General features: G+C 40.6%; 1 protein-coding gene across 1 annotated transcript in view; it reads right to left on the reverse strand.

Moving 5' to 3' along the window:
• The window catches only part of FMN2 (formin 2), an 828,101-nt gene that overhangs the window by 152,766 nt on the left and 656,516 nt on the right, over positions 1-18,819 (reverse strand). Inside the window, 1 exon segment of the mRNA XM_029594024.1 lies at positions 541-690. Coding sequence (XP_029449884.1) covers positions 541-690 — 150 coding nt within the window.

The following is an 18,819-nucleotide window of genomic DNA, read 5'->3' on the forward strand; positions in this document are numbered from 1 at the left end:
ATTATTTATTGTTTTTGTTATACCGAGTTTCATGATAGGCATCACATCAACCCGGTTTACAAATAACAAGGAGTGTAAAGCATAACGTAACGTAAAAAACAATAATACTAACCATAAAGAAGAAAGAAATAAAAGCATACCACAAATAAATCTTAAGGGAAACCTGCTACCTCCAAAAACTATTCTCTGCTAATAACATGGTCCAAGTATAACCATCTCCCAGTCAATGAACTCAGTTGAACAGTTCTTTACACACTCATACTTCACAACAATTTGACTTACGATTGCATGTGAATAGAAACATTCAAGCTGCTTTTTCCGAGTCAAGTTTTATTGTGTCTACACATTTTTCTTGTTCAACTAGATCCATCTATGAATAAAGGCCTTGAAATGTAGATTTAAAAAAAAAAAATCAAGATGTATTAAGAGCTTTATTCACTTCTCATGAAAGAGTATTGGAACAATTAAGAATGCACATGGGTACTGTTTGATGGATGGCTCTACAGATTTTCATGCAACTCTACAAAAGGAGATGCTTACCTTTCTTGCAGTAGTAATTTATTTTCCTTCTTCCAGATCTCTTTAAAGTCAGAGCTGAACTCATGCCAGAGTGTGAAAAAAGCATTTGGTGATACTTCTCTCTCTCCCATTTTTGGCTTCATGAAGAAATATGATGATATTTCCAAAAAGCTGTCCAAGATACAAAGTGAATTGTTTATTGAACCAGAACCATCGTTTTTATCCAAAAGAGAAAATAAATCTTATAGTGCTCATATTTTAAAATATATTATAGCATAGCACTAAAACTAAAAATACGGCAGACCTGAACTGTAGACATGAAGGTGCAAGTAAATAACAGAGGTTCTTTCGTCCACTCCCTACATAACTACTGTATTTTATAAATACATATCTACTCTCACACATCTGTGAAAATAGATAAAGCATTGGGGTTGGATGAGATCATCAGAGGATATTAAAGGAACTAAGGGAAATGAGGTTCTGAGATATAAGTTCCCAACTACCGTATTACCAATTATTTGAAATCTTGGTAAAATCTCTCTCTCTCAATATTTGTATTTTCAGTTACAGGAGGGAAAACTAAAAGCAAAGTTGCCTCTGCTCCCCAACCGGAGGCGTGAAGCGTAATCTGCTTCCATGAACGTTTTGTAGCTTACCATGAAGTCATGGCTCACTGGTAATCCTACTTTCACAGGTACATTTTCTTAAAACCAACCCTAAGCACACAATCATATTCATGCTAGGAGTATGCAATTTTTTTTTTCATGTGATTTTTGTTTGACTTTTTTTTCTTTTCTAATTTGATGCTTAGTGTGCACTAACTGGACTGAGTATACACTAAATCTAGGCTATTGTGTGTTAAATCCAGTCAGTGCACATTAAGTCCAGTTAGTGGGCCATGCAACTGTAATGTTTGCAGAGTAGTGAGCCAGAATTTGGATATGCTCTCATTCCCAAAATGTTTTTTTGTTGAGCCAATATATTATATATAGAGAGAGATATAGATGATATATATATATATATATATGTGTCTAAGAGAGAGAGATAGATTTTTTTTTAAGTAAGTGAGGAAGATGATCCTTGAAAATAACTTAAATCTTCACTACTTTTCATTTCTCGGTGGTAAGAGGAACAAATATCTCCCTTGAATGCCAAAAGGTAAGGCTAAAGGGCATTCAACCAGTGAGTTTCAAGCCACTTAAAATAATTACAGCCTTCAACTTAGAATTCATAGGGCTATTTTAAGCCCTAGGATTTTTATATTATTATTATTAAACAGGCTGCATTCATTTTTAGCAGCACAAGCTTAATTTCATCTTAAAAGCCCCTCTAAGAAGCTTCATTTGTGTAGAGGGGAAGAGAGCAGGTTGTACAAGCTGTTCCCTCAATCACTCCACTAACAGTGAGGAAGGTGGGGGAGAGAGGGAAACTCCAGCATGCCCGGAGGTTACCTATTGCAATAACTCCATAGCAAACTGGAGCTGTGTAGACTCTGCCGTGCCTGAGGATAAATCTGATGCCCCCCCCCATGGAACTTCTCCATTTGTCTATCAGAGAGAGATAAAAAGCCTGACATGCTTGATTTGCTTAGATACTTACTTTCTAAACTTTTTTGCTAAAAGTGGAAATAAAATGGCTGCTAATCTTGCCAAAAAAAAAACAAAAAACCAAGCATGCTGACCGGCCCTTGTTCCATGTGCATCATAGTGCTGCCTTCCCCCTTGGCCTGGGGAACCAACTCAGTTTTGCTTTTGGCAAGGTGCAGACCATACCTCTTCTATGCGGTACCTTCCTGCTCGCAAGCCAAGCAGAATGCACCAACTGACATGCTGAGCCTCTGTTAGTTACCTGTGGTGCCTCACCTCCCTTTTTATTTTCCTCATGGAGGAATTGGAAGCCCATGGGAGAGAGAGAGGGAGAGGGGAGGATGATCACCTCTAATTTCCTGAGACCAAAACCAGCACAGCAACATAGGAGCCTGGGAGGCAGTTCAGGTAAGGAGCTGTGGTGCAAGTCTTCCCTCCCCCTTCTTTTTAAGCTCCCACTCTACCAAGGAAATAAGCCCAAAGACTGTTGCCCTTGGAACCCGGAATGTAGCTCCTGTTGCCGGACCCACCTATGCTCCATTAGGAACCTGGAGCCTTCTTGAGAGCAACCTCTTATCTGCCGCACCAATCCACACATCTGCACCATCTGCTGGAGGCAGAGGAAATACTGAAGAGCTGAATACAGCACCAAACCTTTATAGAAAGAGTGAAGTCAGCTTTGAACTTTTTTTTCTCTGTCTCCATCTGTAGGCCGGAGGACTTAACCCACTTGCCTGGACTGATCTGACATGGACAAGGAAATTGAGATTGGTATTGAACTATTTGCTATGGCATTCCCCCTCCTCCCCAAAATGTCCACAATGGGGTGGTCAGGGTTTGGAGAGAAAAGCCTTATATTCTGATCAGGTTAGGAGTGAGGAGACATAAGCAGCAAGCTTCTGAATGAGTTCAGAGATTGGGGAAGGAGAAAAGCCTCCATTCTACCCCTTCTGCTTTCATAAATGGAATATGTAGGGCCACAAATAGCTCCCTGTGGTAGTGCTTCCGATACTTTACTATGAGGAATCCATCAAGAGGATTCTTTCTCCCCTTTCTATGGGAGAAAGAATATCCTGATCAGATCTATGTATCTGAACAAAGATTTTTGCAGGAAGAGTGAGGAGTGAGTGTCAGGTGCATGTCCAGAGGAACCAGTAGCTAGAAAGAAGAAAGGGAAAGAAAGGGAAAGATCAGTGCTCTGATCCAGGAGTCCAAAGGAATCTAGAGGAGAGGAGGTGTGTGCAGAAGGAAAATTCAAGCATTGGAGAATAAGATCCAAAAAAGGTCATAAGAAAAAAAAAAAAAAAAGAATGACCAAACTTGGTCAGAAGAATGGTCAATCTAGCCCAGTATCTATCTCTGACAGTAGCCCTGGAGTCACCAGATGAAAACCTGAGTTCTTCTAATTGCTTTCTGTAGATCTAATAAAAGTGTAACATCGCTTGGCCTCCACCAAATCTCTAATATCTGTTTATGTCCTTGTCTGCCAGGAATGCATCCTGACCCCTTGCAATGTGGCTTGTTCCGATTACATTTGGTGGCAGTAGATTCCACAGTTTAACTAGCTAGATAAGATATCCATGTGAGGCTTCTTTGCCTAATGACCTAATTTATTCATAGATCTACAAACTAAAGTTCTATGATTGAGGAAATCTCATATCACCTGAATGTAAGAATGCACAGGGAGAGGCATACATTAGAAAAAGCAGAAGGTGGCACCATTTTTATTTGGTTTTTTATGCTTTGGTGTGAGGGTGGGAAGGCAATTTGTTTGGTTCATTTAATTTATGTGTGGGGGGAGTGGTTTCCTGAACTGAAAAAATTTAATCACCCCCCAAAACAAAAAAAAAATTAAATCCCCTTCATACCCCTTCTTGCCCCAGACACATTCATTGGGCCTGGGTTCAGCTGAGGCCTAACCAGGCCCCTATGACACCAATCCTGTTCTGTCAAACATTTTAAGGCTTGGGACCTCCCCAGTTCCAATGTAACCCATCTAAAGGGCCACAGATTCCAAAGGGCAGGAGTGAGGCCCACTTGCTCTTGCCCTGCCTTCCATAGATTTAAAAACAGAGCTGACAGCCTGGACTTTGTAGGACATAATGGCACTGGCCACAACTCAGACAGGCACTGAAGTGATATCACTTCAGCAGTGACATTTGGGCCACCAGCACAATTTTAAAATCTATGGAAGGCAAGGCAGGAACAAGTGGCCATTGTGCCATCCCCTTCTATTTTGTGGCCCCTACAATGAGTAAGTGGAGGCTGGAAGTGGGATTCAAAGTTGCTCAGGGAGGCACCATTGTGTAAGGCCTGGGTCCCGGATGTTTTACTGGGTGGGAGAATGTTAGAGTGGCCTAAGAAGGCCCAGTGGAGTAGACCTGGTACCCAGCCTATTTACTGGGTAGGAGAACATTAGAGCAGCTTAAGGAGGCCCAGTTGGATAGTTCCAGGCCCTGGAGTTTATTTTACAGGGTGAGAGATGGGTTGGAGGGTCTTGGGGAAGCCTTATATATTTATTTTTATTCATATAATAACACACACCAGAAAGTTTTTGCACATTTGATGAAAGGCCATAATTGGTTTGTTCCAGTCAGAAAATACCCTCGTTTATCTCATTTTCTGCATTCGTTTTAAATGAACAAACATCCCTGATTGCAACACTACCACATAAATCACTGGCAAGTTTTCATCTAAAATATTGTTTACAATTCTGGAGGCTGTTTCTCCATGATATAGACAGGATTGAGTAAAACAGAGGAGAGTGGTGCAGAATCTGCACTACCATCCTTATGAGAACAGATTTAAAGCACTAAAGAAGTATAATCTAAAGCAAAGGCAGGCAACTTCAGTCATCAAAAGCCACAAATAGGTCAGGGTGCTGTCACCTCTTTCCCCCTATAAGGTCGGATAGCAGTGAGTGAAGTTCTAAGGCACAGCCACACAGTTTCCTACAACAGCTATAGAATAGATTCCGTGGCAAAAATTTTAAATTCTGAAGCATATTGATAAAAGTTTCAATACTTCATTTTACGCTATAAAAATAAAAGGGTAGATTTTAAAAACTTGCGCGCGCGCACATGGACACGCAATTTTATAGCATGTGTGTGCCGGTGTGGGCATGTTATAAAGTCGGGGGTTAGCGCACGCAAGGGGGTGCACAATTGTGCAATCTGCGCCTGCAGACGCCCGCGGCCTTCCACGGTTCCCTCCCAGTCCACTCCAATTTAGGAGCGGCCTGGTATAGAACTTCCCTACCTCCTACGCTAACCTTCCTACCCCTTCCCCTAACCTTCCTGTCCCCTAGCCCTATCCTAAACCCCCCCAAAAATCCTTGTCTTACCTATTGCGCCTGCTTTGAGCAGGCGCAGGTTGTGCGCCCTGGCACCCTGCGGCACACGATCCCCTGGCACAACGGCAAATGGCCACTGTGCTGGGTGCCTCTAGCCCCGCCCCTGGATCTCCCCGTCCCTTTAAACAACCCCAGGACTTACACGCATCCCGGGGGTTTGCGCACATGGCCATGCCTTTGAAAATAGGCCCAGCGTGTGTAGGTCTTTTAAAATCTACCCCAAAGTATTTTTTACCTTGATTATACCTGTAAAAATCAATTTCTTTATACTGGGGAAGGAAAAGGCATCTCTATCAAGAAAGGGAAGCGATTTCAGGAATGAGGAGAGGAGGATTAGAAGTGCCATGCTGGATCAGACCAAAGTCCATTGAGCCCAGCACCCTGTCTCCAACAAAGGTCAGTATGCATCACAAGTACTCAGTAGATCCCCAATAGTTGATCTATTTCTTGTATCTCACTCCCAGGGATAAGTGTTGGCTTCCCCAAGTCTAGGTAACTGTTAATAACTATTTGTGGATTTTTCTTTCAGAAACTTGTCCAACCCTCTTTTATATACTTTTTACTTATTTATTTTTTGTCCAATCCTCTTTTGAGCCCCATTATGTTAGCTCGCTTGGCTAAATAGCACAGGTCGCAGTATAGATCCCCTAAGGCACTCTACCAATGACTTTTTTCCATTTGGAAAACTATTTAGACCTACCCTTTATTTACTGTCCCTTATCCAGTTGCCAGTTCATAAAAGGACATTGCCGCCAATCCCATGACCTACCAATTTCCTGAGGAGAGAGGTTTGAGGATAGGGAGAATGGGAGAGAGAGAAAGGGTTATGAGGTGATTGCAGGATCTGTGGAGAGATAGGAAGGGGGTCTCCAGGATGTGAGGATAGAATTTGAGATCATGGGAGAGAGAATCTGAATTATTGGGGTGGGATGGGAAAAGAATGTGTCCCTACTGTGATACAATCCTGCTTCCCCTCTTGCATCCCCCTCTTTAATCTCCCATCTAATTTGGCATATACACACAAAAAAACATCACCAATCCCTTCTGAGACAAACACAAATACTGCTCCAGTCCCCCCTCACATACACTCTCCCAGATCTCCTTTTATACCCTAGCATCTCCCTTCTCTCCTGAAATAATCTCCACTCAGCCACACCCCTTTGATTTTTCTGCTCCAGGCTCACACCCTCCCCCCCACCCAAACATTTCTGAATGACAAGAGAGGAGGAGCTAAATTAGGGAGCACAGTAGTTCTTCTTTGCTATGGTATGTCTGCTCAAAGCTCCCCTGACCTTAATCCCTGGCATGCTGCCTGGGAGGAGTATGTATTGATCATCAGGAAGCAGTAGACTCTTCTCTGCTAAATGAGATTCGGCACAGTTGGAAGGTTTCAAATTATGAGCGAGCCTGTTGCCTCCAGAGATTTGCTATCCTAGCCACAAGCCTAGTGTACCTATTGGCAAATCCAGGCCAATTAAATGAACATCTTGCCATCACATTCATTGTCTTAAGAACATAAGAAATTGCCATACTGGGTCAGGCCGTGGGTCCATCAAGCCCAGCATCCTGTTTCCAACAGTGGCCAATCCAGGATACAAGTACCTGGCAAATTCCCAAAAAATGCTAACAAGATATGCATTTGTACAAACTAGAGGGCCGATGCAGTAAGGAGTCCTTGTTAGACTGCAGAGTTTAACTCATAGTTGTATACATAATTTTGTGCGCATTACTGCTAATGTTAAATGTAAAATGCTCCGGCGTATGTTCCTGTTTACTGTACACCGACGTGATATCTTTGATGAGCGGCGGTATATAAAAACTTATAAATAAATAAATAATAAATAATGCAGCAAGGCATTTTAGGCAGATGTAGCAGCCCCCTGGTTCACTGGAAAGCTGAATCCAGGGAGCTACACATTCCCCATGAACTATCTTTCTCTCACACAAGAAAATTAAATAGCCTCTGAGGTGCCAGGGTTCATCTACAAAATATCCACTATCCTTTCCTCATAGAGGGTGGATGATCATTCTCATTAACAATATAAAACTGGGGATAACCCTCAAAAATCTCTCGTTGGTTCAAAATAGCTGTTTCCAAAAAGGTTTTTCACAATCACAGATCTCCAGGTCTTCTCTTTTGCTGTTAACTGGGTGCAAAGAGGGAAGAACCTCCACCCAGAGATGAAGGGTTGCCCTTCTATTAGGAACTGGTCCAGAGGATAGCAATAACCACTCTTCATGGCTCAAAAATCTTGCCAAAATTCCTTTCCTCTCACTTCTCCAACTCCTAGGTCAATCCACCAGGGGAGAAGAAAACCCCAATCAGTCCTTTAGGGTAGATTCCATGGAAGAAAGACACAGACAACCCCTCCTCAGGGGAAAATTTATGTCGCTGAGAAACATCTCACAAAAAGGTGGGGTACAAGCAAGGGGAGAGCCCCAAAATTTGCAAAAACCCTAAGCTGGAAAATTAGGGTTAAAAATGGTAGGAGGGCAACACACACACAATTTGTGAACAATGTACATACAGGTTAGTGCCCTCTCATGCAAATCCCATGTTAATGATGGCAGTAGCTATGACTCCCCAAATGCAAAAAAGTGCACTGGCTTACCTCTTGTTTTCTTATGGACACATTTTTAAAGCCTGGTGCGTGCAAATACCAGGAGATATGCACGTGGCCAGGCCGTGAGTGCTCCAAGTGCATTTTCGAAACAGTCTGGTCACGGCATCTCTCCGGGTACGTGCAGAAGTGCTGGGCCTTTAAAAAGGGCAGGCTGGGGGTGGGGTCTTGGTGGGGTGGGGGCGGAGCGGAGACCAGCCAGGACAACGGCCATTAGGCCCTGTCCCAGGGAAGCGCGCGCCAGGAGCCGGCCTGCGCGCAGAACTTACTGCTGCTCCTGGGAGCAAAAGTAAAAAAAAAAAAAAAAAAGGAGGGTAGATATGGGAGGTTTAGGGATCGAGGAGGAGAAGGGAAAAAAAGGAAGGAAGGAAGAATAGGTAGGGGGATAGGGAAGTTCCATCCCAGTCCGCTCCTTAATTTAGTATAGTTAAATCAAAATTAAGGAGATGTTCATTAGAATTAGGGTTTAACGAATCCATTGTATTTTTTTTTCTTAACTTTACTATTTTTTTGTTTTTATAGGTTATTTCATTTAATTAGTTGATATTATCTCCTATTTTATTTTATTTTTATTTCATCTCTTGTTTCATTTTATAAAAATGTTATTGTAAACCGTTTTGGTCAGCTATTGTCTGCGAAAAGACTGTATAAAAATGTTTTTAAATAAATAAATAAACAAACTGGGATAGGCCTGATAGTGTTACCGCATTTTTTTTTAAAACTAAAATCCCCCCCCCCCCCCTTGCGCACATGACCGGGCACCCACGCGTGCAGATATAAAATCGGGCGTGCGTGTGCATGCGGGTACTGGATTTTATAACATGCGCACGTTGGCCAATGTGTGCCCGGAACCGCGTACACATGGACGAGTGGGTGGCTTTTAAAATTTACCTCTTAGTGTTGGAAACCTAACTCCTAGTCAGAGGTGGAATAACGTTTCCAGAGCAAATATTAACCTATGGGCTGGCGATCCAGTGCCTGGGAGCAAAAAATGATTTATACACACACAAAACACTTTTCTGGGCTGAAAACATTTTTGTGTGCATAAATCATATTTTATGTGCAGAAAATGGTTTATGTACATAAATCATGGTTTTATGCATGCTAAGCATTGTTTTTTTACACACATTTTCGAGTTTGTGTGCTTTTTTTTTTTTTCTAATTCCAGGGTATTAGCATATCATTAGACCACTGCACTGGGAGTTTAGTATGTGGGTTCAAATGCACACTGAATTAAAGCACACATTTTTAATGGTCAGCTTATTGCATCAGCCCCTAGGTTACTGGCAGACACAGGTCAACTCTTATTTTTAAGATAAAGGCCTATAAATTGCTTACAACAAGTGTACAAAACTCCAATCCTAAATAATAATAATTAGGTCTAGTTTTCAAAACATCTAATTGGTTACCCTTATTTTGGTCACCCTGAAAACCATATCATTTGCAGGTCTAGCCTTATGCCTCCTATTCATCAATTCCTACTGCCATCTTCTTTATAACCTTGTCAGGATCCTTCAGCTTTCCAGTGCAAAAGATATTTCTGTAATAAAAGAACATTCATAATCTTGTGGTTTTTTTCCATGAGCAGCAGAAAAAATCCTATGTACTAGGATTCAAAGTTACCTTGAGGCAGATCAGTTTCACGATGTTGCCAAAGCCTGACAATTGTGTTCACAGTATTTCCATTGTAAAATATTTTGACAATAGATTAACTGTCTAAAACAGTATTTTAATTAGGGGAAAAACCCTTTACAACTTCAGGAGATTAACTGCTGCTGTGCATTATGTGGAAATGGCAGATGTGTTATGAAGACTTAGAAACAAGATAGCAGCAATAAAGGATTTTGGTAACAGTTTCCTATAGGGAAACTGGGTATATAAGATATATAAAATAAGATCATGACTGTTCCCCCTAATAAGCTTTTGAACCATTCATTCAATTGCATTCAAATGTATACCACAGAAAGAAGAATTGCTACTGATCTCCTCCCTACTCATAATTTGCATGTGCATTTGACTCCTCCTACACTTAGAATCCCTTTTTTCTTCAGTTGAAATATCAGGAAAGTCAGAACATGTGAAATCAAACATTTTTTTAGACTGCCTTGCTATTGATCAATACCTGTGGTCACTAATGGAATTCATTTTTTGCCTAGATTCATATAGGAAAATCCATCTCCGTTTCATGATGTACTACAAAAAAAAATCCACGATGACACGTCATAACAAGATGCAAATTTCTGAACCAAAGAAGAAAACTAAGCATCATGAAATGCTCATCTCTCTGCTTACAAGTTGGAAATCAAATTTTGAAGATGGCATGTATAAAATAGACCAGTGATGGTAAACTCCAGTCCTTGAGTGCCACAAACAGGCCAGGTTTTCAGGATATCCACCATGAATATGCATGAGAAAGATTTGCCTGCACTGCTTCTATTGTATGGAAATCTCTCTCATGCATATTCATTGTAGCCATCCTGAAAACCTGGCCTGTTTGTGGTACTTGAGGACTGGAGTTCGCCATCACTGAAAGAGACCATTTCAGAGTGGTAGAATTTAGGTTAGAGCGACTTATGGGGAAATTTTAAATTCCTATCTCCTGGCACGCATTGTCTCTGTGAAGCGTGCACCGGAAGCCAGCAGCATGCAGAACTTACTTCAGCTTCTGAGAGCAGATAAGTTTAAAACAAACAAAAAAAAAACTGGATTAGTTAGATGGGGAGTAGGGGTCAGGGCGGAAAGAGGGAAAAGGTAGTTAGGGGGCTTAGGGAAGTTCCCTCTCAGTTTGGGGAAGGCCCAATTGCGTCACCGTGTGTGCTTTTAAAGAAAATCCCCCTCTCATGCACGGGCACCCGCGTTCCCTGAAATAAAATCCAGCTGTCCACTACCTGAAAAATCATACAAGTTAGCCTTTCAGTTTTCTAAATTTTAAGTGCTGGCCTTCATGGCACAACTTGGCCTTAAGCAAGTTCTACCAAATAGGACCCACACAGCTGAAAGCAGGATTTCTTGTAGAACTTAAAAAGATTCTATGTCAGGAAATTAAATTTACAGCAAAAAAAAAAAAAAAGACGTCAAATAAAACAGACTCCAAAAACCCTTGCATGTATTGAAGGCCACCAATATAGGGGCATATATTAAAGTAAACCACAATGAAATACAATATTTTAGAGTAAAAAAAAAATATACAAAATACATTCAGAGGAGCATCTCAGAATGTAATCAAACTAACTCACAAAATTAAAGTGCATCAAATATATGTAATTAGCAAAAATAAAGAGGGAGATTTTAAAAGGGAGATAAGTGTGTGACTCGCATGTGCACTGCGTGGATTTTAAAAAGCCAGCGGCCTCGCGTGTAATCTCCCAGTACATGGATAAAAAAGGTTTGCCGAGAAAGGGGTGGGATGAGGGTATGGTCTGAGCATGGGTGGGCTGGGACCGTAGCATGCAGTCAGTTACGCACACTAGCGCGCACCGGCATCCTGAAATCGTGTAACTTGCTTTGCCTATGTGCTACATCTAAGTAGATACAGTTTAAAAAAAAGAAATAAAAAGGAAGTTAGTAGTAGGGCTTTAAGGGTTGTGATTAGTAGGGTAAAAGGGAGGCTAATTAGGTAGGAAGTCCTCTCTTACTGAGGCGAACTGGGAGAGAACTGGTAAATAAGCCTGTGTCACCGTGCGCATCTACTACAATCCCCCCCATTTACACGCTCGAGACAGCATTCGTGAGCGCATGCACACGTCGATATAACATAGCGCACGCATGTATGCACGGGTAGATGATTTCATAACATGCGCGCATAAATGTGCACATGTTATAAAATCTGCGTGTCCATGTGCATGTACTGGCAAACACGCGCAGATATGCAGACGCGCGTTGCTTTGAAAGTTACCTCTAAAGGGAAGACTTTATGGATCCATTTACTCCAGATCAAGTTTAAACTAATCTGAATAAAAGTACATTTAACCTTCAGCAATAACTACAGATCTGTTTTCATTTCTATTTTTTATATCCCTCCAAATTAACACAAAGTTAGCCTAAGGTGGCATCTAACAATCAAAAAAGTACATAGAATCATACCTACAATACAGCATTCAATTTAAATGTACAGAAAATATCAATACAATACAAAATAAATTTAAAAAGCAGACAACCAAATAGGGCTTCTGAACAAGAACAATTTTGGATATTCTCACTTGGTACAGTTAATCACGGTGGGCTTAATCTTGAAGTAGACTGGTACTCTTTGATCTAATATGACGTGTACATTTTGGATCTTTTTTTTTTTTCCCCAATAAATTTGTGTTGGTGGGCATTTTCTCTGGGAATCACCAATCATAGAGCCATGAGGACAATTTTGGTTGGTTGTGATTTTTAATAACATGGCGGCTTCTTCATGGACAGTGTTAATGGCCAGTAAACACTGAGGGAAATGCTGATAACCCATGCCTTAAGTTCCCCTGATGTAGGTAGAATATTTATTCCAAAACACTGTGTTCGAGTTTTGATCTAGCTGGAATAAATGCCGATTAGAAGCCTGAAACCAAGTGACTTTTTTTGTTGAGTTTACAAATTTTATATGCAATTGAAAAATACAAAAATTATGGTGAATAGTAGGATGGATGATTAAAGCAATTTGGGCTTCTGTGAGAACATCACTTAAAAAGTGCAAGTTAATGCAGCATACCCCTGAGTTATGAAGGTCCTGTGAACAGAGAACATATATGATTTTTTCAAGAGCAGCAGCATTCTGCTCTTGAAAAGGAGATTTGTTCGGTTCATTTATTCCCTTTATTTTCCATTAAGCCATGCCTATCCATATGCCCAGCAATTCTGTTCTTAACTATAGCTTCTACCATTTTGCCCGAAATGAACATCCTGCCTACTGACTGGTAGCTTCCTGAAATCACCCTGATTTTCCCTGATCACCCCTAATATCTTCCAGACTAGACCATACAAGATAGGCAACGATTCAAGGATTCTATAAAATACTGTAATCAGGAGCTATACAAGTGAATGTCATCTTGCCTTGCCTAACAGAAACAGTACAGTGAATCTTTAAGAAAATCTATTTTCTATCAGCTCTTGGTGCAAGCATAATATAACTTTACGTAACCTTTCAAAGAATGCTGTTCCAAGAGATACAGAGATCACGGAATTTCAACAGTTGCTTGAAACAGTTTATTTGTGCTAGACTAACAAATTAGATCCTGCCGTCTCCTATTGCTGTCCGCTGCGGCTTGGTGGGAGTTTCACTTCTAACACTTTAGTTCCAGTCAAGAAGACAAATGATTTCCATTCTGAAGAACTGATGGCACAGAGCTGACACACTATATGGAATAACCCAGTCAGTTCTTTCCACTTCATGATAGCCATATACAAAAGCACGAGTACTAGGAAATCTTTTTTATTTGGCCAATTTGCAGTTTAAAAAAAACAAAACAACAACATTAAGATTCCTCGTTTGTCCTTTTTTATTCCTATGGTATTGGTACTAAACCCTTTGGATGGTTCTCCCACCTTATTTATTACAACTTTAAGCTGCTCACAGTGATTTACTAATATTAAAAAAGTTATCATTTCATATAATTGAGAACACAAGATAAAATTCCTACTTACTAAATATATAAAACACATTCTGATCATTAAAGCTGTGCATGCCAAGGCACCAAGAATCACAGTTTTTAAAGGGAGACTTTACGCCTGTCCTGGCTGTTTCCTTTCAACAGCTCCCTTGATGATTTCTAATACCCGTAGAGCTGATTGCATATTACCAACAATAATAAAAGTGACACCTTATTTTGGGAGAGAAGTTAAGTCGGGACTGCTCAAAAATCTCTTTCCACAAGCTGGATTCACTTGGCAGCTCACTGCATGTATGAGCAGGATGGAAAGTACAGTGTAAAGACTGTACCCCCCCAAAAAAGGGGTATTCATTAAAGCTGAACCTGAGCTGAGGTTGTCATAACTGGCACATTCTAGAACAAAAAAAATGTGACGACAAATGTATTCAAGTAGAAAAAGCAAACAATCTAGGCATAAGATGAAGAACCAAGCTGGGGGAGCAGGTAAGTTGATATTGTGAGGAGTGTAGATAAAAACTGCAGCTTTAACTTTTAAGAGACCACCCTACTTAGGATCATCCATCTATCAGACCTAATGGATGAACTGAGGCACAAACAACTTTTCTACAAGAAGTTGCTGTAAAGACTGCTCATTTTAGTGTATATTTTAAATCAAGGTCACATTTAGAATAAAAGCTGCAAGTTTTATCATTGTTAAAAAAAATAATAATAATAATAAAGTACTGGAAATCAATATTTTTGTTACAAATATAACAATTTCCCATGATTATCACATTTCCTTAAATTACTACATAATGACTGAAAGAAGATATATGTGACTAATTTCTAAAGGAACACTGTAGAAAAGTGGAAATTATATATTTTATTATTCTTCCAGTTGCTCTTTAACTTAGTCTGTGAAATACCTGACTGTTCCTGAAGGGGTTTTTTTTTTTTAGCATTAGATGCCTATTTGGAAGGTGGCAGCTTCCTTTCTTTATTGCACTTTTATCAATATTGTTAAAGGGAGAAATGCAGTTGTTTAGAGTTTGGTGAAGACATTCCATGTCAACGTCAGTGTTAATACCAGACTGGAGCCTTCTCTGTCTGCCAGCATAAGCTAGATAAACAGACCTGTGTGCTTTCTTCTCATCACCGCATACTTGCACAGAAATATCTTGGAAAATAAGTCTATTGTGAGGGAAGCATTGCACTTTTCATAGGATCCATATGCCAGAAATTCATTTCTTGGATAAACACTCTGTACTGACATTCTAAAAGTCATCAAGCACAGCAATTTTTTTTTAACAGCACATTTAAACAGATTAAGCATTTTCTTAATTAGAAAATGCAAATGTATCATTATTTAAAAAAGCATCATAATTGATCATTCATTGCTCTGCCTACACCATTGTTTTAAGCAATTCATTAGAAACAACCAAACAAAAAAAGCATTAAAAGTCCATGGAATACAATTAATATCCAAGCCAAACCACGTGGACTCTAAATGTTAATTTAAATATAACTTTTTAATGATAAAACCTGGGCAACCATGACATCATCCAGCTGATCCACCCTCTCCCTTTACACAGAAATTACACAACAGCAATCAAAACTAAAAGAGGATCATACTGGAAAACATAGGCTGCAGCTTTTATTAGATACCTGAATATGGAATCTAATATTAGATGCTCATGCCTCTTGATAGCTTAAACCCTTCCTTCACCCCTGGGAGGAGCCCTTGGACTTCCAGCTGACTAATTAGCTAAGCCTTAACACTGAAAACCCTCAGGGAAATAGCCACACCGGGCAGGCCAATGCAGCATGCATGACTGCCGGACTCTCCTGTGATCTGTGTCCAACCCTTCGGGGTGCACTGTCGGCCCTCCCTGCTGGGCCTGTTGCTTCAGCATCTCAGGAGCTTCCACTCAGTGGTACTTATGACCCTAGTCATGCCTTTATAACATGAGCCCATTGGCCCCTCCCCTACTCTACTTATCCCCAGAACTAGGCTTGAGCACCTCAGCATGACGGGGAAACAAAGACAGACAATAAGCAATACTGACATGTGCATCTATTACCAGACCTGTGCAGTGGGAACTAATTTCTTCTAGCATGACTGAATATAAAACCTAAGCTAATGGGTTGGAATGGGTGGGTAAACTGGAGCAGAAGCTTTGGACAAGATAGATGCAAGGTGGTGAAGGTTGGGGTCGGCTCTGTTTTAAATTTGGTACCAACCCTACCCCCTTTGCTGATGTCAGTGCATTTCATGGCAGCCAACAGCAGGGTGCGCTAAGACAGGGCCCTGGATGACAGGCTACAAAAGTGCAAAAGTAGTGCCCTCTTATGTCATTGAAGAGCTCCACCAGAGGCAATTGCAAAGTAGGTTTAATGCATTCATTTCAAGCAAACAAAACATTTAGGGCCTGATTTTCAAAAGCACTTACACACATAAAACTGGTTTTACCCATGTAAGTAGACTTTAGAAGATTCTATAATATGCCACTGAATTGTCTATGGATTTACTCATGTAAAGCACTTTATGCACGTAAATGGCTTTTGAAAATTGCTACATGCTGCTTGTTAGTTTTATGTGCGTAATTCCTTTGAAAATTCACCGGACAATGAATAAGGCCTCCCCAGAGTCAGTGTCTGTCTCTCTCTCTCTTTTCCCTCTCTTCCCTCTCCAAGCCCAGAAATGGCAGAAATTGAATTTGTAATATTTATCGCAAATGTGTTACAGCCATTTCAGGCATATCGCACAGGTTAACACCAGAAAAAATGGTGTAGTTAATTTTGGCTTTAAAACTGTGATATTGCCCCTCATTTTACTTAATCCCGCCCACACCCCTCCCCAATCCCACCCCTTCAAAAAAGGTGCAGTCGCGCCATGCAATAATCATGTTATTGCATGTGTTAACGCCATATTGCATTTTGATAAATGCCCTTGTCATTATGCTATGCAGAGTATGTTATTGGCTTAGCTCCACTGAATTATTCCATTAAAAATGGCACTGTCATCTAAGTTCAGTGAACCGAGATGAACTACTGACAGTCCAGAAGAATGGACTGGTGCCTCCACTTTTTTCTTCAATGGCTATAGGAGGGCCAGCTAATAGCTCAAGGTGAGTTGTTGGTGGTGGTTTAGGGGCCAGTTTTATACTAAGATTTGACATCAAGCTAGGGTGAGATAACGTAGTAGAAATCTCATCTTTATGAGTCTTTCCTCACTCCAAATGATGTCAAATCTTCACCAAGGTGTACTGTGCAGTTCGTGTAAAACTGGCCCCTAAACCACCACCTCACCTCAAGCTATTAGCTGGCCCTCCTATAGAGCTATAAATAGTGGACTACTACGAAGGCCTTATAGTCTGTCTCTCCCCCCCCCCCCTCCCCATAGTAATAGTCTGTTCACTTCGTGAGCTGTTGTGTTACCGCGCGGTGCAGTAATTCTAAAAATCGCCCCTTTCTCTTACGATGGGTGCTATCCATTTGATATTATAGCATTTTGATGAATCTAGGCCTTCAGTCCCTTACCTTAGAGCTTTTGCACTCTGGAACTTAGACTCAAAGTCCTGAGGCCCATGTGGAAGATCTGGGGCTCCCCAAAAGTGGATCCTAGGTCCGTGGCTGGCTGAAATTTACTTTCAATGGAAGTGAAAATTTTAATTTACCTCAGTGGTTAAAATTTCAGCATTAAAATAGAAGTAAAAAAGTGAGCTATATTCAGCATGCTGTTCTGCATTGATAGCAATGCCATACACAGTTCATTAATATGCATTGCAAGGAAATGTGCTAAAATTAGCTTCTTTTTTTTTTTTTTTTTTTTTTTTTTTTAACTATTGCTATTGTTTTAACACTTTTTCTGTGCTAAACCCTTCCTTCATTCTAAGTAATTTTAGCCCATAAAAATGTATGCTGAAACAGTGCTAAGCCAGGCAACATTTTATTACACGATCTCCAAGAACTTTAAGACCATTTAATAGAGTCAGAGAGACAAGACAGACTGGACATTCACTAGGGAAAACCAGAGGGTCAGGAAGGGAATAGTAAGTGGGGACCTGTTCAACCAAAATAAAATGATAAAAGTTAAGAACAGATCTGCTTTAGAGAAAAAAAAAGGTCTATTTGTCAGAGTCTGATTGTTAAGGATTTTAACTAAACATCAGATATCGAGGTACAGTCACCAAATTCTTTTAAAAATAAATTTGGTATACTGTGCAACATAATAAGTGGATGCAGGGATGTTTTAATGATTAGAATGCATTCCTAAAACACACTGGACAAGGCACAGGAGTAATACTGTTGCTTTAAAGGAGAATTGCTGGACAATCTAATCCATGTATACCACAGCAACATTCTATTATCCTTAGGAGTCCTTACAGATTCGTGACAGTTTTAAATGATTAGCAATATATGCAGTTATTAGCCACTTCATCAACAGGCATGCTTTCATACTCTATAACCAAAATAATTGAGTTTTGCAATAATAATTTTAAACACAAAAAATGCACTTTCGTCAACATAGTAAATGGCAGATAAAAATCAATTGATCCGTTCAGTCTGCCCAGTTATTCCAGTCTGCATGGCTAAGGATGCCTCCCAGCTGCCAGCCATAGAAGCTTGACTGCATGTAGGATATCACTCCTTATCCAAGCCTGATTTTGTTGTCTTTTTCATGGGCATTATCTACTAGGGTGGTAGGCAAACATTTTTGTTCAGTTTTTCTAATCGTTGCAGGCGTGGGTCTTTACTGGTCCACCCCAAATTGTTTTGGGGTTTTCTTTTTTTTTTGCTTCAATTCATTTAGTTAAAAATAAACTCTGAACCCGCCCCAATCCTTCCCGTTTATTAAATATTTCATTGAGCTCCCTTGCCTACCCTCCAGACCTCTCCCTCAGGACTCACCAAAATTTCCCTGATAGTCTAAGCAGGGGGCCCAGGAGCAACTACCTTCTTCTGAGCCAGCGGGTGCCATTAGCCAAAATGGTGCTGGCCGCCTTTTGCTGCTATCTTATGAAAGGGGCTACCAGTGCTTTTGGGCAGCCCCTGTCACAACATAGGGGCAAAGGGCTGGCCAACGCCATTTTGACTAATGGCAGCCGCCAGCCCAGGAGGTCATTCCTAGGTGTGCCACCAGAGCACCAGAGACATTTTAGTGAGTTCTGGAG

The sequence above is a fragment of the Rhinatrema bivittatum genome, chromosome 3 (genome assembly GCF_901001135.1).
Source record: "Rhinatrema bivittatum chromosome 3, aRhiBiv1.1, whole genome shotgun sequence".
NCBI lineage: Eukaryota > Metazoa > Chordata > Amphibia > Gymnophiona > Rhinatrematidae > Rhinatrema > Rhinatrema bivittatum.